Below are 25414 nucleotides of genomic sequence, written 5' to 3'. Positions count from 1 at the left end.
CTTCTTATTTGCTTTTTAAGCTCTCTGTCAACTTATAATCTTATTTGAATCTAACCTGTTTTATTGAAAGGCAAGCACTGGTGTACGGCAAATCTAGGCCAGAGGCAGCGCGATAGTTAGTACTTGTAACTGCTAATTACGTGAAACAATGTAGCAAGTTATGCATCGGTTGAAGAATCTGAAGCAAAGGCATATGAAGGCACAAATGATAAGCCGATTATGGGGACAATGTCAAACAGGGCTTGGCCCTGCTTGTCGTCCTCGCCATTAGATGTATGTCATGCAACATTAATGTAAAGTTGGCCTAGAGGAGAATGAAGATATCTTCATTACCACAATATTTTGAAAAACAGCAATGTCACATGGACTGCCTTCTTACCACACATTGTATCTACATTAAAGTGCACTTCAAATCCAAGGAAAATTATTGTCCTGTCTAACATATTGGGCTAATGATTTGTAATATCACTAAAAGTTAATGGGATTGAGTACTTAATAATAATGTTTTGGCTACTTCTAAAAAGAGTAAACTTACCCGTTTACTAATGAATTAATGATAATGAATCGATTTGTCATTTTCTAGGTTTAATTGTTAAAGAATGTTTATCTAATCTAATTAATCGAGTTATTGAAAGGGAGGTGTGTAATTTTGGCTTCCCAAAAAACAAGTTAGTCACCCAAACCATTTTTACCAAGAGCAACCAAATGAACAACTCAAATCCGGCCTTAAAATCGTGAGAGTGAGGGATATCTCAAATAATTCAAGTGGTTAGAGTTTCCCTTTCGATTCCAAGTGATTTTGGGATCGATTCTCATCACTCGTCCTTATGGCTCTCTAAACACCCAAAAAAAAAAAAAAAAAAAAAAAAAAAAAAAAAAGTATGGAGTAGCATACTTATACTTGTATTATTTAGGAACCGAACGATTACTTGATCAAAATAATGTGATCTTAAGACTCTTAACACATCTTCAATTCTAAGATACATGCACTCTTCAATTTGGAACTATCAACCATGCCTCTATACTTGGCTTCCATCCGAAGCTATGGTTTAAAGAGTAACATTTAACTAACTTGTCAGTTTGTAGAGATGTAGAATTCACTTTTTTTTCCATGAGTATGTGAAGAATTGGCAAGGGGAAAAAAAAAAAGAAGATTAATTACAAAGTGACGCTTATCATAATGAAGAACCAATAATTTAAATTTTAAAATTTGTGAGAGAGTTTGACTACGTACAAGATCAACGAGATTACATTCCCATCAAAAACACCTTAGCTATTCTTAGCATCAAAACTATGTACTGCGTAAACGGTAAACTCATAATTACTGTGTGCTAATACTGATCTTCATGAGATATCAGTAACCTTATTTTTAAAGTAAAGTATGGTACTCCGTGTCATAAATCATCCCAATAAAAATAATTTGAACAAGTATACCTCTAAATTTATGATGGATAATATGATCAAATACAACACTTATTGTATCATATTAAGAAATAAATGAAAGAATAATTCAAACAATAAAAAATGAACCAACAACTAAATAAACATAACCTTAAGAGATTAAAAAAAAAAAAAAAAAAAAAAAACCATTCTTGGGTTTTTCATCATCAAAAATAAACAATGAAAGAAGGCGAGCCTTCAGAAATGGGAGACCATGGTGAAGAAGACGGAGAAGAAGAAGACGAAGGCGACGATCGTCTTCTAGCATCCAACTCAAGCCTCATCCTTGCAAGAACAGCCCTGTATTGTTCAAGGAGCTCAGCAACAACACCCAACTGCATCATCTTTCAAATTTTTTCTTCTTTTTCTTTCTTCCTTGCAATATGTAATAAGAAGCAATAGAGGGTAGCTTGCCAAATCAATGTGAGTTTGGTGGAGCAATTTGTGGGGCTTTATATTTCTGTGGCAAAATGTGATACACACACATGAATTTATATACACTTCATAAGGTATGGTCAAATTTTGGAAAAACAACTTTCATTTTCATTGCTACCCTTTTTTATTTTAATTTTGATAAATTGACGCGTAACATATGAGTATAATTAAATATAATATTGTAAAGTACTCTAACTCTCTTTAACAACTTCTATTTTTAATAATAATTGATATAATCAATACAACATAGATTGTCAAGATCTTCCATCCAATTTAGAGAAAGTCACATAATCATCATAATTTTGTTAATTAAATTAAAATTACGCGTATAAATTTAGAGATATACACGAGTGTGATATTCATTAGTTAAATTGCGGAGAATATGGAGATATTTAATCAACATAAGTTGTTGTATGTCCCTTGGTCTAATTCTTCATGTACATCAAGTACTCCACTACATCCAAATAATTAAGTTTTCTAATGATATTTTCTGTTTCAAAATAATAAATGTCACTTTCAATGTATAGAATAATTTCTTTTTTTTGTTGATCAAAGACTTTTTTTATTTTGCTTTATCCTTCTTCAATATTTTAAGTAAATCAAACCTAACATCTATAAATTTAAGCTAAGGCAAAAAAGAAAAAAATGAAGAATATAGTAGAAGTCTTAGAATGACTTATTTAGGATTAGCTAAAGTGGATAGAATTATCTTGATTGAGTATTAAGTTGATTAATTAGATATACATATACATCATACATCTATCACAAAATTCACAAAAAAAGCCACCTTTTAAAAAAGCTTTATCATAATGTCGTTGATGGTTTGATAAACTGCCAAAAGTATTGACTTTTTTTTCTTTTTGGTAATTTTAGCCGTCGGCATTGCTAATCATCGATTTATTATGCTTATGGATTTGTAAATAATAAAGGGTCCATCATAACTTACTAAAGAAATATTCAATTATTTGCTCATCTATACTAATATATAAAAAGGCGTTTATAAAAACGTCCATGCGCCATGTAAACTCTTCCAAATTACGCCACATCAGTTCACAAACACTTGAGAATTCGAACCCCACAACCACTTATATATATATATATATATATATATATATATATATATATATATATATATATATATATATATATATATATATAAGTATAAATCACATGGTTTAATTACTTTTAAAAAAAAACACATATTCATTCAAAGAAAATTAAACCATAAATTACAATTTATATTAATGATCAGTTAGTTTCATATAATAATCCGGGCATCGCCCAGGCCCAAAAACTAGTTTATTGATTAAATGAGCAAATAATCTCGGGTGTACGATACACCCGGGTGTATATAATAAATTCTAAAAATATTTTCTCGTTTTATTTTGATGTTCTTATTTAGAATCTTTCAATTATAGATAATTTAAGAATTTTTTTTTTTTAATGTTTAAAAAATATACTTTCAATTTTTATTGTTACTACTTTAAAATAATTTTTAATTTAATACACCCTCTCAATAATCATTTTTTTTAAGTAAATAATATATCTTGTGCACAAGTAAACACTTGTATTAGTCGCGGATAGTTTGCAGTTTACTTACGCGTTACGACGTTATGGACTTATGGGTTAGGTCATTATCAATTCTTCAATTCACGTTTTTCTTTTGTTTCTACAAAAGTCTCCTCTCATCTTTATTGGAGTACGTGGCATTTTGATATTAGTATACACTTGTAAAGCGTCAAAATTTTATCAAGTATATCTTTTTGCATTTCACACCAAGATTTGGATTAAGCCGATTAACTAATCATGCTCTAGTTCATTGGTCAAATATATACATGTGACAATATTTTAAATTCCTTTCATAAAGATGATGAAATTAAGCCATTAAGTTTATTACAATGTAAATTGAAAGATGATTAAGGTTTATCAAGAGATATCTAGAAGGTAATTGATGATTTACGCCAAACTTAGCTTACTAGTAGCACTACGCAATGTTAAGTAAGTAGCTAGCTACGTTTCCCCCACAATTTCACGTCATTTGAACTTTATTTCATGAAATCATCTTTAAGTTTAAAGTAAATAAGGGTATATTACTACTCTGAAGCTATAGGCGAAGACTTTCGCGCTTTGCTCTTAAGTAAGGTGGAAGTTAGCTACTTGCTTGTTAAAGGTGCTTGCCCGCGGCTATTCGTAGATCTGGAGTTCTGCCCTATAGCCGTGCTACTTTCAATCCGTAGAAGCGCCCTCTTTTTGGCTCTCGTGTGAGGGTTGTCATAACTTCTGTCTATCTGCCATGGTCAATGTATACTCAGGTTACAAACCGGGGTAGTGGGGCCTCCCGCCCCCCTGAGGTGCCTTTTTTTAGATTCTTTTTTTAATTCTTTATCTATTCTTTTCAATTTATTTCAATTCAATTCGGCTTTAATCAGTTCAGTTCAGTTTCTAATTTCCTTCTCTCATAAATTATTCATTTCAGTTCCTAATTTCTTTCTCTTATAAAATATTCAGTTCAGTTCCTTATTTCCTTCTCTCATAAAATATTCAGTTCAGTTCAGTTCAGTTCAACTCCAATCAGTTCAGTTAAGTTCAGTTCAACTCCAATCAATTCAATTCAGTTTACTTCAGTAAATCAAAACAAGCCCTAAGACCTCACTTGATGATGTTTTATCTTATATTATTGACTTATATTAGACTTCACTTGATGATATTTAGTTTACAAATACAATCAAAGACTTTAAATAAAATACAATAAATTCTAATAAATTTTTTAGATCAAATCACATTGGACCATAAAAAATAACATTATGTCATGTGAGAAAAGTCAGAGATCATAAATTAAGTTGAAAATATGATACTGATAGTTTGTTAAAAAGATAAATATTACTCCTTAAACTTGATAAAAATTAAGTGAAAAATGTTGAATTAAACTAAAATATTTGAATGTCACCCTTAATGGTGCAAGCTAAGCTATATATTTTTAAAATCAATATAAGTATTTTTTGTTAACTTTTAGTTCACAAATAATGTCCTCTTAGAATGATCAATAATAAGGTGACGTAATAGAGTATATAAACCAATTTTAAGTTTCAACCATTAACTAAACATTCCACTTGAGTTGATCTTGTGACATTTTTTTAGTTTTTTAAAGTAAGATTTAAGTTAGGAACGTCTTCTCGTAAAACCGTGTCTGTAATTTTTGCTATTCATAAGTGGGTTAACGATTTTGTATACCCTTATTTGTATTTATTTATTTATTTCCTTTTTCATTTTTCTTATTTTAGACTTGAGGAGAAGAATACACTTCAACCAAAAAAAAAAACTTTGTATGAGATAATATATAAATATTTGCGTCATTATTATATGATGGGCTGGGCAAATTATAAACAACTTAATGGAAGAGCACATAAGATGGCACAGAGCCCCGGCCCAAATATTGCATTATCGTTTGTATGAACACATTATCAAGCCCAAAAGTTTGGTTGTAAGCCCAAATATTGCTTTTTTTTTTTTTTTTTTTTTTTTTTTTACAATGAGAACTATATAAATAAACGCAGAATTACAACCTAAAAGAACTAAGCAACACTCCTAAACAAACCCGCATATGGGGCTTGTTACCTACCTTCCGAGGAAGAATAAAGAGTACAAAACATTGAAAAAGTCGTGCAGCATACCAATAGCTGCGGAGCCTAGACAACAAAGAGGATCGAACCACATCCAAACTGTGGGACAAGAGAAGCCAAATTAACCATAATAATCGAGATGGACCAAGAGTGTAGGACATAAACATCAAAGAGAACCGAAATTGGCACTGACACCTAAGCAAACTCGAGATGGAAGTTTTTGAGAGACAGAAGAACCGGATATTGAATGCACCCTATTGCCGACGAACAGACCTTTGACATAATTCCACTCCTAAGGGTTGAAAACCATAGCTGCATCGTAGGAGTCTGGGAATAAAACCAATAGAGTCATATGCTTTAATGACTCTACCCTGAGAAGCCATGTACTCTTCTCTTCTTGCACCTCTACCAAGAGATAATGCAAGAAATTGGAGGGCTTTGTTTAACCCAAACATTAAAGATGGGAAGCCTCCTACAAGATACTGATTAATAGTGATGACTGACTTTGTCATCACCAAAACTAACAAAGGGATGATTGCAATTGCATGAATGCCTATATCATCCCATAACCAAGCAACAAGAAGAACAAACAAAACTTTTCCCTCAAGACCACTCTCCTCTTGCAAACTCCATATGCAAGGAAAATCATCCACCTGCGCAAGTAACTCCATCCCCTGGAAAACTGTGTTAACTACCAAGGGAATATATTCACACCCCGACAAGGCTACTAGACGGACCACCAACCCAACTAACAAGGGATTGCTTAAACTAACAACCCTTAAAACCGACCAACAAGGCTCCAAAGACAACGACAACACTTCGTTAACTTCCAAAACTAAAATTAAACCATGGAACTCTAACTCATAACTAAGCAGAGGTAGAGAATTATTTAAAAACAAAAACCAAAACAACAAAGCAAGCAATTTAAACAAGTACAACATAACTAAACTAGGGCAAATTAAAAACAACAAGAAGAAAACAAGCACCCAAACCTACGGGAGATAACAAGAAGGCAGAGACCCCGAATAAACTTCACCAGTAGAACCAAACCCTACCACCAAGAACAATCGTCAAGGACAACGCAATAAGAACCCCTCACGGATCCTAATTAACCTTGGAAACGCAAGGAAACCCTAGTCTTAACTTCACTATCACCGTCGGGAAAATTAATTAACCAAATCCTTTCGACGGCGGCGTTAAGAATAGCCTTTGGTTCTTGATTCGTTCAGCCACCAAACACCTGACGAGACAACAAAGGCGACGAAACCACCGAAGAAGGCAAAGAAAAACCAACTTTGCAATTCCCCTGTTTTCTTCACCAAAAGACCAACAAAACAAAAATTAAACGGAAAAAAAAGAATACTAGCGAAAGGGCTGGGCTCGCCGGCGATGGCTAGGCGGAGCGCGCCAGTCGCCGCCGAGCAGGGGCTGAGAAAGAGGGAGGCGGTGGAGGTGGTTTAGGATAGAGATGGGTTAGAGAGAGAAAGTGCGATCACCACCCCTGTTTTTTAAATATTGCATTATTGTTGTATTAACACTTTTGTGTTTTGTGTTTGTTAAGCTGATTCAATTTGCTCTATTAAATAAAATTATATTACAAAACTGAGAAATAATTGTTTCACTAAGGTAAGTTAATTTTCTTTCTTTGTTCATAATTTACCTTCTATGTTTGTAATTTTTTATTTAAGTGTTCATAAATGTCAATTGCATCAAAAACGAAACACTACTTGAAATTAATTAATACTCCGTACTTTCATCTTACAAAAATCACTTGGATACCCACTTTAGTTTTGTTTTCAATTTCTCATTTTATTTCTCTTACTTTCTATGACAACACAAATATTTCTCATTTTATTGCATTTTAAAAGATTATCGTTTTTTTGGTAGATACATATATGGTATCATAGTTTGCAATGGTATTATTTACAAGTTAAAAAAATTGCAATGTCCTAAATTGTCGTTTCATGTGTTCAACTAACAAACAACTACAACTAATAAGCTAATATTACAATAATAAGCTCTTACCAATCAACTAGTCAACCTAGGTCATGCAACCAATTAGGGCCTCTTCTCTTCAGCTTAATTTCAGTTCAATTTAGTTTAGCTCCAATCAGTTCAGTTCAGTTCCTAATTTCTTTCTCTCATAAACAGTTCAGTTCAGTTCAATAAATCATAACAGACCATTAGTCAAACCAGTTAATGCAACTAGTTATTACCAATCAGCTAATCGCTAATTAATAAACAGGACTTATATCAATCAAACTTTGTGCCATCACCAAGTATTTTGCCTAGGTACTTAACTTTAATTTATTGCTTAAACACCAAGCTAGTTACTTAATCATCATCCAAACTTTTTTTAAAGAAAGTACATCTAGCAATAACACCAAGCCATTCATTTTGTTCTAAACCGCCCATCATTAAAGTATCCAAGAATATGATCCTACCCCACAATTAATCAAAACATACATTTGTACCATAAATCTAACTGTACATTCATTAATATTTCCTAAAAACTTTATAACATAAACTTTCCATAAATTAAATATTTGTTGGTTGGTCCAACTTGGTAGTTCTATTTATGGATTCCTCCAGGTGAAACAAAGTTGAGAGACATACAAAGGTGGTTTAAAGCTGTGTTTGGCTGTGTTACATTAAACAAACAATTTTCCTACATAAAATAATTTCTAATCTACTTCAACTAGTACTAATTTTCCATTTTCCCAAACAAACATAAATTTCTCTTTTCCCTAAATTTTTCACCGCCCCCAAATTCCGGAGATCGAGGAGAGAGAATATTCGCCGGCGACCGGATCTTTCCTCCGGCGGTGTTGCCGGCCATTTTTTATCTCCCGATCTCATTCTCCGTCGTCTGATCATCATTCAGCCTCGCAATTTTCCGGCGATCTCTGGAAATTGATTTCTTTTTAAAATATTAGGGTTTTCTAGGTTTCGGTTTTTGTGTGGTTTTATTGTCAGTTTATTGGTATAGATTCTGCGAAAAGAGAGAAATTTAGTCGAAGGAGTTCATCTATGTAAGCTCTTTTCCTCATTTTTACAATTAATTCAATGCATTTATTTTATACTATTGTTACATTATGATTGTTTGTATTTTGTGATTTTTTTTTTTTTTTGGCTGTATGTGTAATTTAAATGCTGAATAAGGTGAAAATAGCAGAAAAAAGAAAAAAGTTGTGATTTTTTTTTTTTTTTTTTTTTAGTATTCCGTATAAATTAGATGTAGTCAATTGGATGCAAAATGTGGAAATGTTTAGTGGATGACGTTGGATTGTTGATGATTGAGCTGATTAAATTGGACAAAGTAGTCAATTGATCAATATACTGTCACTCTTACTTCTCCTTTTTAAGAAAGGGTGGTCTTTTAGAGGAAGTAAACCTTTTAATGGCAATGTATGTTATAGGTATTGGTGACAAAGTGATAGTAATGGGATTGCATCACTTAATGATTTGTTTCTTTCCCGAACAGGCGAACATTTCCGGTTCTAGGTAGTTTTGATGATTACTGAAAAGGAAGTTTATAAATGGTCTATGTATCTTTCCTTGATTTGGATATGTAGGACAAACTGATATCTAATGAAATTGGAAGGGTTCAGTATTATCCTTTTATGTAGGAGCGAAGTTTTAGCAGACTTCATCGAACTACCTTGACTAAAATATAAAAAGGTATTCTTGAATGAAGTAATAAGTCACCACTATATTAGAAAAAGTGAAGGTTGTCTCTCATTGAAGTGGAATGAGCAAGTCTCATTGCCTTCACCCATCCATCAATTTATCTTGACCAACTTACTTTTTTTAGAATTTGGATGAGGCGTGGGAGGGGCTGTGTGTGTGTGTGCTGGACTGCTAGTATGTTGACTCTATAGCTACAACAACAACGACAGCAAGAACAACAACGACAACAACAATTGAGCCTTAGTCCTAAAATGAATTCGGGCTTCGGCTGGCTAATGTTGACTCTATAGGTATATATAGAAAAATGTGGTATATTGAGATATGTGTAAGAATCTGTAAATTAGAAGGATAGCTCACTATATACATTGAATTGGAGTACATGCAATATCACTTACCTTAAGAAGTTCCTTTCAGTAAAATCTAGCAAGTGCTCTCTGATATTGGAAGTATCATTTATGTGCTTGTTGCAGAAGCCTTCAGCTTTATCTTAGATGGCTTTTTGGCTTTTTGCTGGTCTGCCTGTAGAACAAGCAAAGACAATGAGCTCATTTTCCAATCTGCAGTTTTTAGTTTTCTCTTATTCTTCAGATTTCATTTGGCTCTTTTGATTCCGCATATGGGCATGACATTAAAGACTTTTGATTTAATTTGTTTTGGAAGGGAGGGATGCAAGTTTGTGTAAGTTATCTCTGGGAAGTAGGTTATGCTTCGTCGTCTCAGATGGTTAATTGATTTGACTCAGAGAAATTTAACGGCGAAGAGATTGACCGATGCGGAGGTTAAACCATTTAGACCAGCTATGTTGGATACTTTTCACGAGGTTGCTATTTACCTTCACAGATTTCACAATCTTGATCTTTTCCAGCAAGGGTAAGTTTCCATGATCTTATTTATTTGCTTCATCTACACATTGATTCTGCTGAAAATAATTGTAGGATTCCTAAGTAACAGAAATAGCCTTTTCTGAATTAATTTTGTTAGTTTAGATTAGCTGCTGTTTTTATCTCAGCCATGCTTGCATTGCTTTTTAGTGTAATCATTGCTTCTTTGTGTAGATGGTACCAAATCAAGATTTCTTTGAAGTGGGAGGATGGGGATGGTACCTATGTTGGTATCCCCTCAAGAGTTGTGCAATATGAAGGTACCCCTTTTTTTTTTTTAATTTTATTTTTTAAGATCTTCATATGGTCTTTATTGATTTAGAGAAGGCATATGACAAGGTGCCAAGAGAGATACTTTGGTGGGCAATGTTGAAGAAAGGTATCCCACGAAGGTATGTAGACCTAGTTAAGGATATGTATCGGGATGTGTCAACAAATGTGAGGACATGCGGAGGGTTGACAAAAGATTTCCCTATTACAATCGGATTGCATCAAGGGTCTGCATTAAGCCCTTTTCTTTTTGCAACGGTTCTAGATGAATTAACTAGACCAATTCAAGATGAGGTTCCATGGTGTATGCTGTTCGCAGATGATATCGTTTTGGTGGATGAGACTAAGGATGGGGTTAATGTCAAGTTGGAGCAATGGAGGCAAAGGTTGGAATCTAGAGGGTTTAAGCTAAGTCGGAGTAAGACTGAATATTTGGTATGTCGTTTTGGCACTCAGAGGGGGACAAGCAATGAAGTGGTGAGTTTGGATGGAAAGGATTTGACCATGAGTGAATGTTTTAAGTACCTAGGGTCGATCATCCAGAAGAATGGTGACATTGATCAAGACGTGACCCACAGGATTAAGTCAGGGTGGCTTAAATGGAGAGCAGCCACGGGAGTGTTATGCGACCGCAGCATTCCCTTAAAGTTGAAGGGAAAATTCTACAGGACTGCCATAAGACCAGTGTTGCTCTATGGTACAGAATGTTGGGCTTCTAAGAAAGAGCATATTAAAAAGATGGAGGTTACGGAAATGCGCATGTTAAGGTGGATGTGTGGAAACACTTTAAGAGATAGAATCAGAAATGAGGTTATTCGAAAGAAAGTAGGTGTGGCGGGCATTGTAGATAAATTAAGGGAAAATCGTCTGCGTTGGTTTGGACATGTAAGACGGAGACCCGAGGGTGCACCGGTGCGAAGAGTGGAAGAGTGGGACCATGGAGGGATTAAACGAGGAAGAGGGAGACCAAAGATGACTTGGTTGGAAGGAGTGAGGAAGGATATGAAGTGCATGGATTTACGTGAGGATGAAGTTTTGGATCGTAAGGGATGGAGGAGAAAGATTTATGTTGATGACTACACGGAATAATCAAATTTGGTTCATGTTAGCCGACCCCACTTTTGGGATTAAGGCTTTGATTGATTGATTGATTGATTTTTGCTTTATGCTCATTGGAGAAATAGGAGAATTACTGTTGTCATTTGTGATGGTTGAATGAAGCTAGGATAGATAACGTTTGTTTATTGTAAAACCATTTTTGTAATTGGTACGTGCTCTCATACTCAATCAAGTAATGAACAATACAAAAATTCCAATACGGTTTTATTGTTTTTCTCTTATCTTCATTGCTCCAGGTAGCAATGTTTTTCTCTCTTTTCACTTCTCTGTTTTCACCGTTTCCGTTCTCCCTTCTTCTCCAAACAAGTTCAATATAAAACCATGGCTTGGAAGTATATCGAAGTACAAATGTTGACTAGAGGGTCAGGAATTCAGGATGCCTTTCATATAGGCTTTAAGTGAAAAGAGTTGAGCTCTTAAAGTTGCTTGAAGAAGACTCAGGAACTCAGGGGGCTTCAGCTGCCTGTTGAAGCCTTGAAATACCAATTTGGAATTGAAGCTTTTGCAGATATTAGCCTTGCTTTCTTTTCATCCTGCTCATCCAGTTGCTGCCAGCATTGTCAGTTGCTTATCATTCTTATTTCCATTTTCTTAATTTCCTTGAGTGAGAGATTGAGTATTTGAGTTTTTCTGCCCCTGTCATGTGTGATGGAAGGTGGACTAAGCTTATCTTAGATTACCTTGATTAGGTGTAATATAATAAATACCTTTAAATGTAGCGGCAAAGGATAAAAAGGATTCTGGCTTACATAATTTAATTGACATACTTGAAAGAATTGGAATCAGGGTGATAAAAATGGTTAGATTTATTGTTTTACTGTTGCATGTTAGAGTTGTTTGTTAAGAGTTCATAAAATAGGGTATGGTCCCCTTAAACTAATTAAATTTTCCTAGAGGAACCCTTTTGAATTCTGTTGACTAAATAGTAAAGAAGTATTTTAGTAATACGAAAAACTGGAAAAGGAAATGTATTCTAATATCTTAAGAAAACTATAGTAATTCTTTTTGCCCCCTCCTCCCTAAATAGATTGCATTTCTCTAATAAAGAAAAAAAATATGAGTTTATATCTTCAATGAATCATAATATAGCATACAAATATAAATTAATGATGTTAAATTCCTAAAATCCAGAATTGAAGAGTATTAGACTCACAACCTTTTATCTTTTAGGTCCTTCTTCATTTCTGTTTTAGAAGAAGCAGAGTGCTAGAGAAAGATTGGCAGGAAGGGAGTTTGACTACGATCAATAGGGTAGTGGTATAATGCTAATGTCTTATTTTCTGATATGGATAGTCAGTTCAATCCAATCTACCATACACTTGTAACTTATCTAGAATTGTAGATAACTGAAGGGATGGTAGGAAGGCTTATTTTTAGTACACTGACACCATAATAAGCTTATACAAAGTATAGGAGCTTGCTTTTGAGTGAACCATAAGAGTAGGGCTAAATATTACATGAATTTTTGACCTGTGCTATCAATGATTACTTGCCATGTGAGAATGTTGTTATTTTAACTGCTGACTATAGTAGTACCAAATTATAACTCACCTCTATTGTTTGATTAGTAAGTAAACACAGAGTTTTTGTCTGTTTTTACTGTCCTAAAGATCAACAAATTTTTTTACATAAAATGAAATGACTTGTTGAGGTTCTAACTTCTTATGAGCTTGATTTTCCTAAAATCTCCGAACCTTTGGAATTTCCTTGATTCTGACTTATTTAGAAGTGTGAGCATTTTGATATATGTGCTAAATGTATTCTTTTGAAGATGCTCAGCATAATCTGCTGCTTTCTGATCTTTTATTCTTTGTAGCATTCTTTTAGTAGATTTTTGCTTCAATAAAAGCTTAGGCATGTTATAGATAACTTTTCAGTATAGTTATTCATATTCTTCATATTTAGGCCACAATGGTTTTTTGTGCAATTCTTAAACTGGGCTTGTTAATGAAGCATTTCTGTGTTCTTGAATTAAATTGAAGTATAAGTGTCAAGTTCCCATTTACATGTTGGAGTATTGAGGATCCTACCTGGGTATTTAAGGTGAAATAAACAATATGAGTTACCTAGGCTCTCTTGTCTTGGGCACTCTATTTCACGTTCCTAATTATTTGGTCTCCGTCACTGTTGCTGTTTTGATGATTCAAACAGATATAACCAATACTTTGTATGCTTATTTTTGCTTGTCTTTCTGCTGTGCTGCAGCTCCTAGCATGGGTTCTGATGATAGCTATGGAGTTTGGAGAATTGATGATTCTGATAATAGTTTCTCAACTCAACCTTTTAAGATTAGATATGCGAGACAAGACGTTCCTCTCTCGGTCATGGTTGCTTTTAATCTCTCTCTTTCAAATCGTGAGGTATATTTTAGCTCTTCCTTGTGGTGTTTGTGAAGGTCTTTTTATTTTATGGAAGTTCTATATGATCACTCTCAGTTTTGTCGTAAATATTTGGTAACCCAATACAAAATTATCATGCAGAACTATAAGAGCTTTACATAAGCTGACTGTGACATTATTGACTAAAAACTGTTTAAAGACTATCCAATGAGTATTAAAATAAACTCTCTTCCTTTTGCTTATTTCCCTTCCCCGGCTTATCTCTTTCCTCACGAAGACACTCATGCGTTTTCACTGGCCATTGGTATTTCAATCAACGATGTTGCCAGCAGTCCGTTGGTGACAAAAGTGCTTCCATTGTGTTCATCCCTTTTCACTGGTCAAAGGCCCCTGGCTCTATTCTCCTCGATCTTTTATTTTGTATTTTTTATTATTATAAAAGACTTGTTTTTGCTTAACTTTTGCCTTTTATTTTGGGTTCTGTTGACCTAATTTATTTATTTTTTTTAAATGAGCCAAGGAGAAAAAACCTCCCTTCTAAATTTTGTGTCAAATTTTGATGTATCTTAAATTTGTGTCAATCTCTTGATGCATCTTTAATTTGGGCAATTAATTGATGTATCTTTTGATAAACCCTTGTGTTTGAATAAATGTAAATATTTTGGTCAATTGCAAATAGAAGTTGAAAATTGTTTTTGATAGGAAAGCGCAAGCATCCAAGAAGAATTTAAAACTCTGTTTCCCTTGATTTTGAGGTTGTAAAAAGCAAGCAAGAAAATTTAACTGTCTCATTTGGGAGTCAGTTTCATCTTTCTTAAGTTTACATATGCACCCATGACCCTATTTGATCATCCATGGGAACATAACTACTGTTAAAGTGTTACTAAACAGTGGGTTTAACTTTTATTTTATTTTATTTTATCACTTGTGTCATGACTAGAATCAATAGATCTTGTACAGTACCACAAGGTCAGTTTGCATAATAGCTTTTTTTGTGGCTACCGAACTTAAACATACAAAACAAAGAGTTACCTTAAAGGGTTTAGGGTTATATTAGCCGAGTATCTAAATTGTTAACTGTTTGAATTACAGCTGATTTTTTTTTTTTTTTTTTCTTTATGTATGATGACAAGATCTTGAGCTATAAGCCTCGTGAAGTTATTTATCCCTCAGAATTAAATATCCCTCCATTTTTCAGTAATTTAGAGGTAGGCATATAATCTGCATAGAGGAGATTATGATGTACTCTCTCCATACCATTATCCTAGCATTTTAGTAACATCAATTCCCTATACCCCCCTCCTTTTTTTTAAGGTATCTACTGCCTCCGTATTTAAATAAGTGAAACATTTCTCTTGTGCACTTATTCCAATGCAAAACTTTTACTGCTATTATTTAATTATCAATAAGTAAAAATTTTAACAATTGAATATTGATAAAATATTCATTGGGACGATTCCATCAAGTACCCACATGACTATATTTATTCCTATGTATAAATCACAAATATTAGTCAAATTGTATTAGGTGAATAGTGCAAAAAGTTAAAACGTTTCACTTATATAAATACGGAGGGAGCATATGCTATTTCCCTATTACTTGTCAGTTCTGAATACCAATGCGTTCGCTAACATTTTCTAAAAAGTTGTGCATAACCTGCAACAGATAATTTATAAAAACGAGTAACTTCTAATATGCAAAATTTCAATATTCACTTATAATGTAAATAGGGAATGGTGGGACTTGGGAGTAGTATAAATGATGACATTGTTGTGGAACAATTGGACCAGGTGGCGAGGCTGAGTTTCTGTTTTCCACTGTGTTAAGTTAGTTCCTCTTTGGAAATAGCAAATGACTACAATAGTGTTAGCTTTTTTTTTAATCCCATGTAATCTTATACATGAATGTTTCACAGTACAGCAGAATTGCAAGAAGATTGTATTCTTAATGCCTATTTCATTGTTGCATTACTGGCCTCATTTTGTTTTGTGTTGATTTAGTACTATCATAAATTCTATTCCTTTGGAAGGATTATCACTATATCAGTTTGTTACTTACTCTATCTCTTTATGTAGATCCCCGCCAAGTCTGGTGTTATTATCAAATTTGAACTTATCTATTCTGCTTTATTGGAGAAAGGGTAAGTTGACAAAAATTATGTTTCTTTGCTTACTTGTAGCTCATAAGATTTGATTGACCTTCCTTTATTCCATTAATTAACTTTAACATTCTTCTGTTTACATTGATAATAATATTACAAATATTGTATGTTTTGAGCAGGTCAGAGTTGCAAGCTTCCTTAAGTACCTCTGCTGCTGCTGTCCATGAATTCAGGATTCCTCCGAAAGCTCTTTTGGGTCTACATTCCTATTGTCCTGTCCTTTTTGATGCCTTCCACTCTGTGCTAGTAGATGTTAGTATACATATCAGTCTCTTGAAGACGGTAGCACAGAGTCTCCAAAAGAAGGTACCCAGGTTTGTCACTCCTTCCAGTTCTCTTTTGATTCTTCTGATAAATATTTTACATCAACATCAAAGTCGCTGATACAGATTGAAATTTTGCAGAACGTCTTTCAAATTTGAGAATATTGATGGAAAAGTTCCTGACAAGTCAAGTAAAGTATGTGTTCCTATACTCTCTAATAGTTTATGGATTTGAACTTGATTTTGTTTTTGTTTTTGTTTATTTTGTGTGTTTTTTTTAACTCTCCTCTGAAGCTGTAGTTGTGGCTTTGCTACTTCATCCACCACATGTTCACCTTTTGCTTTTCTTCTGAATTTAACTTTTGATTTTTGCATGTGGTTTGCTGCTGTTGTTAAGATGATGCCAAAGCTGCTTGTTGCTACAAATTTCCTTGCAAATGGCAGATAAATAAGTAAATGAGTGTGTATAGCCAATTGAATTTCCAGCTATTATTCAACTAAGAAAACCTTTTACTGTTTTTATTTTTTATTTTAATTTTATAAATTTTAATTCTTTGGCGGTATGAAAATTGGCCAATTAGATATCCAGCTATTATTCAATTGTGATTTTGCACTTTTTTTGCTTGACTTTTGGTTTGTAAAGTTTTAGACTTCCATGTTTTAGGCCATATTTGTTTCTTTTATAGTTTTATATTGATAATTTGTGGGATGGAAAAGCTGCTGTTTTTTTTTAGTTTGCTGTTATTTTTTTATTTTATTTTGTGTGAGTAGTATGTATGATTAATGGCCAATTGTGGAAGACAAAAGCGTGCTAATTTTGTGCTAGACTTTATCCCAAATTATCATCATTGTATTTTAATCTCCATTAGATATGTATAGCAAGTAGGCAAGTAGCTACTAAATAATGTTGTTCATATATTTCTTTTCAACCTTTTCTTGGTCAGGGTTTGGGTAAAGTGGTAAAAGAGGTGCTGCTTGTCAAATCATTGCTAACTGCACGTGATATTCTTCTAGAAGAGGCCCAAAAGCTCGGGAAAGCAATTGATCAGACCATTGATTTCACTGAATTTATCTCCCAGATGGATGATACAAAGTTGTTTGATTCTTTATTGCAAGCAGATGTATCTTCAATTACTTCTGATGTTAAAAATCTAGAAGGATCCGATTCTCAAAAGAGTAGTGAGGTTTGTGCTTTCTAAATGACCTAAGATACATTAATTCCAATAATTAAGGGATTGATATTTGCATGTTCAGAGCTAGCCTCTCTCTATCCACTAGTGTCATCTCACAACTAGTTAATAGATACAACTCCACATATTTTTCCCCTTCCTGACCCCTTCTTCGGGAATTATGTTGGATGGTGGTATTAATGGGAGTTCAAAAAAGAGTTTAGAGTGCAGATGTTCCTGTGCAAATAATTATTCTTGCTAAAAGTAACAAAGATTTTTGTGCTCTTGAACAGAAGGCAAGCCTTTTTCTTGATTTTCGAAGTAATGGAGCTCTACAGTCCCTGTCTAGGGACAGTCTTCTCTATTTTGCTCATACAATTGGAAACCAAATTCACTACTTATGGAATACTTTTCTAAATTTCCTCAGGTCAGTTGTGTTTTCTTTATCAATAAGATTTAACTTTTGATGTCATATTCTGTTAAGAGTGTTAAATTTTCCATTTATTAATTTGCGTTTTTGTGATTTTACCTACTGGCTTCCCAGAAAGTTTCAATGGTATAATAAGAGCAGACTTTCTTTATTATGCAGTCTCTCTAGATCCTTGATGGATTTGGTGAAGAGTCCGCCATTCTACCATTTATTATGTGCTTTTATTTGTTTGTAGCATCGACTTGCGCTTGGAAGGAAATGTCTATATATTAGCCCATTATGAAACTTAAAAGAAAAAATTTGCCCAAGATCTAAGCTATAATAAATCAAACATGCTAAATAATAACAGTGCAACCTTGTCCTGAGGGTGATATTCTTATAAGGTTGTGACCCCTACATGTTTGCTAATGTACGTAAGGAGTATGTTACCGGTGAAGGCATATAGCTGTATTCTGCCTGACGGGTGGGGGCCACTGACATTTCTCTTGGTCACTATGTACCATTGTGTACTTTTGAGTTTATTGGTGGGACATGGGTAGTACATTGGTAACTAAGGCATATCCTTTATGCCTCCAACACCCCGAGCTAATTGTAGTTGTAGGTGTGAGAGACTGCTCTTATCATGAGATATGATTTTAACTTTTAATTTATTGAGAGTACATCATCCTTGATATGGATCAGAATAATAGTTTTGAATTATGTTTTTGCTTCTAGAGGTCTCTGTTCTCTAACCAAAACTTGTTAATGCTAATTCTGTACCTTGCAATACATTGATATTTCATTTGATTCCAGGGCTAACAAAACTAAGGTCATGGAATATCTGCGGGAGTCATGGGCCAATGATCGAAGAACGGAGTGGTCAATATGGATGGTGCATTCAAAGGTTGAGATGCCGCACCATTTTATTAGCAGCAGAAGTGATGAGGCTTCTCTCCATGGTGGACTACGTGGAAAAGTAGCAGTGTTACGGAAACTGGCTGATGATGTAAACAGATCTGATAACCTATGAGTGTTGCTTTTTTTCTTTTTTTTTTTTCTTTTTTTTTTTTTGGCACATAAAATGCCACTTGAGCATGTTTTTGTGGATCTTTTTATTATTCTGTAAGTAAGTCTAAAGTAGAATTCAAGACGGTGTTTTTATTTTCTTTTTCTTCCAGCCTGCTCAAACTGCAGCTACTCGTGCTGAGCTTCATCGACGAAGTATTGCACAAATGAAAGTGAGTTGTTTCTGTAAAACGTTAGTATGCTTCTGCAATTTCTTCGCTTTTGTGAAAATTGTTCACATCTTGCATTGTGTTGCAGATCAACAGTCGTTCAATTCAAGACTTGCATATGTTTGGAGATCCTTCAAGCGTGCCTGTGGTGATAGTAGAACGTGTTATCAATGCTCCAAGGCGTTCATCTAGTGGAAATTCTTACTTTGAGATGGCCCCATCTACCTTGCTTTCTGAACTTCCGAACAAGATATCTGGTGGCAATCACTTGTCGAATGGTCGTTCTTTGAAACTTGTTGTTTTTGTGCATGGATTTCAGGTATACTTTCTTTGGATACAAATTAGTTGTCTTAAATGGAAATGACATAACTTTTTTGCAGCACTTAGCTATCTTCAATTTTTGCTGATTTCTTTTTTAATTTATTTTTATCCTTCAAGTGTGTGTGTGTGTGTGTGTTGGGGGTGAGGGGTGAGGCCGTGTGAGAGGGTCCCGCCTTTCAGCTGTGGTGGGTGGTTGTTAGTTGAGTGCTACTCATCTAATTTATAGATAAAAAAGTGATTTATTTGTTCATTTTTGAAAGATAGGGATTCAAAAACTTTTCTTGTGCTATTATAGTATTATGTGCTACCCCTATGGCAGGCAACTTGATATACTTTTATCCTATCGACATTTCAGTCATATAGGATTTAGTATTTGATCTTCCACTCGAAGAAGGATGAACTTCAATGCAGCTAAGTACATATTCAAAGTTGTGTAAAAGAAGAAATTCAGGGAGAACATCAGCATGTTAAATCCCTTGTGTGTTTTTATTAGCCTGTTCATTTTCGGAAGAATATTGTATTATTGTGTTTTGTGTACTTTGGCTGTCTGACTAGTTATCGTGTTGGTAGCCTACATCTTCATCTCCTCTTATTCTTCTGCTAGCTCTGAACTGGGTGTGCCTGTGATTGTTGTTTTATTACTCTTTTTTTGGTGATCGCCTTGTCTTAGGATCTTTGGCTGTTGTTAGGTCATCCTGTTTTTTTTACATTTAACTTGGTATAGGAATTTTGTTAGCTCTGTTGGCTATATTAGCAATCTTGGGAAAAATCAGGAAAAACCAAATGGGTATGGAGTTGACTTGATCCTGTGCCAGTGAATAAGGTGTGGGTAGTTTGGGTTTGAGTGAAGTCATTGGGAAAACATGCCCTGGGAATCTGGGATCAGTCAATTGGTTACTTGAGGTGAATTATGCCTCTAACACTTCTTTCAAAATTGTTATAGAGTTTTATAAAAGTAACTGCTTGTCGGTCAGTTTATAAAATTTGGATGCACAAATTAGTTTTCACCTCTCATGATCTGTGTACACTGGACCCATGCAGGGACATCATTTAGATTTGCGACTTGTTCGTAATCAATGGCTTCTATTAGATCCGAAGATAGAGTTTCTTATGTCTGAAGCAAATGAAGATAAAACGTCTGGAGATTTCAGAGAAATGGGAAAGAGGCTAGCAAAAGAGGTTGCCTCTTTTGTTTCGAAGAAAAGGGACAAAGCCTTTAGATCTGGGGGCGTATCAGAAATCAAACTTAGTTTTGTTGGGCATTCCATTGGAAATGTCATCATAAGGGCTGCATTGGCTGGTACGAACTTGTAGCTTAGGCTGATTTCTTCTGAATTCTGATGCTTATTGCTTAACCCTAATTATTTACTTTTAGTATTGCAGATAATAAAATGGAGTCCTGTCTCAAATATTTGCACACCTATGTCTCTGTATCTGGTCCACATTTAGGATATCTGTACAGTTCAAATTCTCTATTTAATTCTGGGCTGTGGCTTCTGAAGAAACTCAAAAGCACACAGTGTATCCATCAACTTACATTGACTGATGATCCAGATCTCCAGAACACCTTCTTCTTCAAGCTATGCCAGGTATACTCTTCTAGTCATGTTTGAAAAAAATTGCCTCCATCCCCTTTGAAGTTTCAATAAAAGTTCACATAAATGACGCTTACTTGGGTCGATACTTCTCTTTTAATTGCAATGTTTTGACTTTTGCACTATTTACATGCCTTACTTTGGCCATTTTTTTTTTGTACTAATATATACAACATATGTTATTATGTACTTGTATAAGATTTTTGTGTACTTAATGTCGTATATTTTCAAAATCTTTGTTGTTCATAATTATTACTAACACGTAATTAAAAATATTAACGGTCAAAGCTATGTATTGACATGCATGAATGTCAAAATATTGCAATTTAAAAGAGAACGGAGGAAGTATATGATTGACCCTCAAACCTAAAATACTTGTAGTACTGATAGTGTTGTGCTTGAAAAACATCTTATAAAAGTGGCACCCTTGTATTTGAAAATATGACATCAATACTTGTAAAAAATTCATTGGAAGGTAGTCCACTTCATGTGGATCATGTGAATGGTGAACCTCACTTCATATAAGTACGAGAGAATATGCCAATAATTGACACTTCCTCTATTTTTATTTAGTTGCAACATTTTAACTTTCATGCATGCCAAATTGCCAATACATAGCTTTAACCATGACTTTTTTCCAATATATATCTAACCAACAAAAATTATAAGAAGTTGATATTTTGAAACTATACATTAAGATGAATCCAACAAAATTCCATATAAGTATATTTGTTCTTGAATTTTAACACCCCCGCCCCCCCAAAAAAAAAAAAAAAAAAGAGAAGCTATTTAAAGTAAAATTTGTGAATAATGCAAAAATTAGAAGTGTTGCAACTAAATAAAAACAGAGGAACATAAGACATAACATATGTTACCTTACGGACACATTCATGTACAACCTTTGTTTTGAAAAAAAAAATTTCTATATTTTCATTTTTGCACAATTCTTGTTCTAATTTTTGACTACATGTTTATACTAAAACAAAAAAGTTATACGTTGTATGTTTTTATGTAAGATATTGGATTCATTTCCACAGCTTTATAATATTTATAAATATATATTTAAAGATAGTAAATGATTAAAGTTGTGTTCGGGCAATTATGCTGGTTAAACTGATGCAATTTATTTGGAAACAGAGGAATTATATGACAATGCATAATTGGGGTCACCAGCAATGTAATTATGGTGTTACCAATATACACCTTAGTAGGGTTGTCAGTTGTCTATCTATAATGTGGTTATGCCTAATGCATTTTTGGGTTTATCGGTAAAGCTTTAAGGGGGCTACGAATTATTTATTAATGGGAATATATTTTTATGTTGCATCACCATTGGAGGGGGTGATGACGAGTCACACTTGGGATGAACTGTTTACAAATGCAAATGTTAGTGCATATAGTTTATTAAAGTTGGAAGGATAAGAATTTGTGGACACTTATTTGCAAACTTCCTTTTTGGCTTCTTACTTGCCCTTTAATTTTGTTTTCTTTTTACTCCCTAAAGTTTTGGAAATCAATGTGGAAAGAAAAGTAATAGTTGTCGTCTATGTTAACTACAACTTCCATTTCACCTCAAGCACCCGTGTTAACTACTTGACATTGACATTAGTATGATACTTGGGACACTTTTTTTTTTGGTTAATATCATGCAAAAAATATCGTCAAAGGCCTTGTTTGCCACTTGGACACGTATCTGTATCTAACTCTTTTAGCCGAGTCCAAGTATTTTGATCCATTATGACAAGTAATTGAATTTTATATTTTAATGATGAAAGTACTTACAAATTGACAAAAACAAAGCTGGGTATTGCCTCTGCACCAAATTATACTGTAATATACAGTCTCTCCATCCTTAATGTGTGCTACATTTTCCTTTTGGGTGTCCGTAAGAGAGTTCTACTTTTTCTTAAAAAGCATGTGGTCTTATTACTTTAGTCTCTCATCAACATTGAGTGGTCTCTCTATTTTACCTTTTCATCAATTATAAGTATGAATATATTCAGCAAAAAGCAAATGATTGTTGGTTATAGCTCTGCTGTTCTGGGATTGTGTCTTGGGTGTTGTCACTTAGTCTGGAATGTAATTTGATATTCATATGTTTGTAGCTTCACCTTCACCTTTTTTTTTCTTCTTTTTTTCAGCAAAAAACATTGGAGAAGTTTAAGAATATCATCTTACTGTCTTCACCACAGGTTAGTACTCATCTCTTCTATCTGTTATGAACGGAAGAGCTTGCTGGATTATATTCTGTCCTTTTGGCATTTGGATTGTAAACTTTGATATTTGACTTACATTTTGGCCTTTTAGCTTTCTATCTGGGATGTGTTTGCGATTTGCTCTGTTAATTAGAAGGGTTACAGATATAGTTTTTTTTTAAAAAAGATACTCCGTATCTCATAAAATATAGAAGTCATAAAAGAAATCCTTGTTGGTTGACTGAATGTATAAATTTGGAACATTTGCATATGTGAAAAAATAGAGTTTATTCTTTTCGACACTGTACTTTTTATATTGGCAAGACATAAATTCTACAATTCCACTGTAAGTTGTGGTGGCCAGTTGGTCAAAATGTCTATCTTGGTGAAAATAAATTGCATGGGTGAGGCGTGAGATATCCATATGCGCATACAAAATCCTCAATAATGCTTGTGTAGTTGACGTATTTACTAAGAGTTCATCTCCATTTTTTCTCCTACCTTGAGTTTTCAACTGTGATGTTGCATTATGTATAATTAGGGTGCTAGTGCTTTATTAAATATAGATAATTTTGTTTTTTGGTTTTTATGCTCCAATGTGGTGCTACTTTCCATTAACTAGTTCTATTTCAGGATGGTTATGTACCGTATCATTCTGCAAGAATTGAATTGTGTCCTGCATCTTCATCTGACTTCTCCAAAAGGGGTCAAGTTTTTGTGGAAATGTTGAATAATTGCTTGGACCAAATTCGATCTCCTTCCATGGAACATCGAGTTTTTATGCGATGTGATGTCAATTTCAACATGTCTTCTCATGGCAAAAACCTAAATACTTTCATAGGACGAGCTGCTCATATAGAGTTCTTGGAGACCGATATCTTTGCAAAGCTCATAATGTGGTCATTTCCAGAATTTTTTCGTTAATTATGCTGTGTATGGTAGCCTTGTGTTCATTAAGATGCTTTAACATCAAAGGCTCCATTTGCATAATTGGTTGGGGTTTCGTGCAATTCCTTTTTCCATCGTGGTCAGATCTCCAGTTTTGCACATTGTGGACATGGATTAAGAAGCAAGAAATGTTTTCGTCAGTCAGGAGAAATGTATACTGTTCTAGGTAAGCTAGATTCTGTATTTGTATTTGCAATCTTATCAGTTTTCCATTTAGGATTATAGGCAGGAGATCCTTGAAATTTAGGAATCCAGAGGATTACTCATTGTACAGTAAACATGATATAAATAGTTTTTAAGCTTCAAAGGTAGTTTAGTTCCATAGTGCTGTTTTTTGTTTCTCTTAGTTACCTGTTCCCTTTTGTATCTAAGCTACCATGTTTTATAGCGCCGTAATGCCATAAGATGTTTCAAAAAGAATTTACAAGGCTTGTAGTGCAGCTTATTATTTTGTGGTAAATGTATGCCTTTTTATATTCCTGTACTCGGCAGGCTATTGCATACTGCTTTGCAGCTCTTACTTCTTATACTATTTTACCTATCTATTTTAAATTAGGACTCATTTAGCATCTCTATCATTGGCTGAAAATTTTCTATGGTGTTTTTGTTGTATAGTTTTATGCTTGTCGCTTGATACTAGTGGTGTTATGGACTAATGGTTTAATCTGTTTACTGACATTAGCGACATTGAAGAATGAATACTGGGTATGTAATTTGTGTTATTGGCATGTCTTTATGCTCAATTAAATCTTGTACGGCTACTTCTAACTTACTTATTAGGGGTTATTTTTTAATTTTTTTTTTTTGGTGTTAAGAGAGCCATAAGGGCGAGTAATGAGAATTGATCCGTGATCACCTAGAACTGGGAAAGAAACTCTAACCACTTGAGCTATTCTTCAATCTCATTAGGGGTTAATTTTTAACCTCCCATAATACTTTATCCTTGTACACAAGGTTGATATCCAAATGGTAACGAATAAGTCGCATTTGTCCTAAGTCCTAACCCAATTTGAGTCAATTCAAGATATGTGAGACATTAACAGTAAAATTTACCAATAAATTAAAGGAAAAAAAAACAAGTAATTATATTGCAAACAAGAATATTACATTTTTCTGACATGAGATAAATTTTTGGTTCTACATTATTTATTTACATACCACAGTATAGATGTTAATGTCATAAACCCATAACAGGTGAGGTGAAATTTAGATAGTGGCAAGAGATTGAGAAACACAGTTCATAAATTTTGGAAGGAAACGATTAATCAAATTGCTCAATCTATCTAAATACAGTACCTATCTTTGTTTAGAAAGATTGAGATCT

General features: G+C 33.9%; 1 protein-coding gene across 4 annotated transcripts; it reads left to right on the top strand.

Annotated features, from left to right (window-relative positions):
• Positions 1 to 8025: 8025 nt before the first annotated feature.
• Positions 8026 to 24610, top strand: LOC145562641 (uncharacterized). 4 transcript variants are annotated; one of them, XM_081622995.1, is made up of 16 exons: positions 8026 to 8527; positions 9928 to 10055; positions 10241 to 10326; positions 13661 to 13815; positions 15870 to 15934; positions 16075 to 16269; positions 16360 to 16414; positions 17163 to 17402; positions 17681 to 17814; positions 18610 to 18802; positions 18975 to 19034; positions 19120 to 19350; positions 20394 to 20652; positions 20736 to 20941; positions 23089 to 23139; positions 23776 to 24610. In XM_081622995.1, the coding sequence occupies exons 2-16, from the start codon at positions 9985 to 9987 to the stop codon at positions 24064 to 24066; spliced, it is 2292 nt and encodes a 763-aa protein (XP_081479121.1). In that variant the 5' UTR covers positions 8026 to 8527; positions 9928 to 9984; the 3' UTR covers positions 24067 to 24610. The 4 variants fall into 4 exon arrangements, with proteins under 4 accessions (XP_081479121.1, XP_081479119.1, XP_081479118.1 ...); XM_081622993.1 differs by having other exon boundaries at positions 9850 to 10055; XM_081622992.1 differs by having other exon boundaries at positions 9846 to 10055.
• The last annotated feature ends 804 nt before the right edge of the window (positions 24611 to 25414 follow it).

Source organism: Chenopodium album, chromosome 10 (assembly GCF_948465745.1).
Source record: "Chenopodium album chromosome 10, dcCheAlbu1.1, whole genome shotgun sequence".
Lineage (NCBI taxonomy): Eukaryota > Viridiplantae > Streptophyta > Magnoliopsida > Caryophyllales > Amaranthaceae > Chenopodium > Chenopodium album.
The sequence above is the reverse complement of the archived record's forward strand: the minus strand, read 5'-3'. Positions and strand labels throughout refer to the sequence as shown.

Bases quoted from the DNA above. Each gene is read 5' to 3' on its own strand.
- LOC145562641 (XM_081622993.1), top strand. From the start codon at position 9,889: ATGCTTCGTCGTCTCAGATGGTTAATTGATTTGACTCAGAGAAATTTA. The intron at 10,327-13,660 runs GTACCCCTTTTT...GCTGTGCTGCAG, and splicing joins AAGAGTTGTGCAATATGAAG to CTCCTAGCATGGGTTCTGAT. The intron at 17,815-18,609 runs GTCAGTTGTGTT...ATTTGATTCCAG, and splicing joins ACTTTTCTAAATTTCCTCAG to GGCTAACAAAACTAAGGTCA.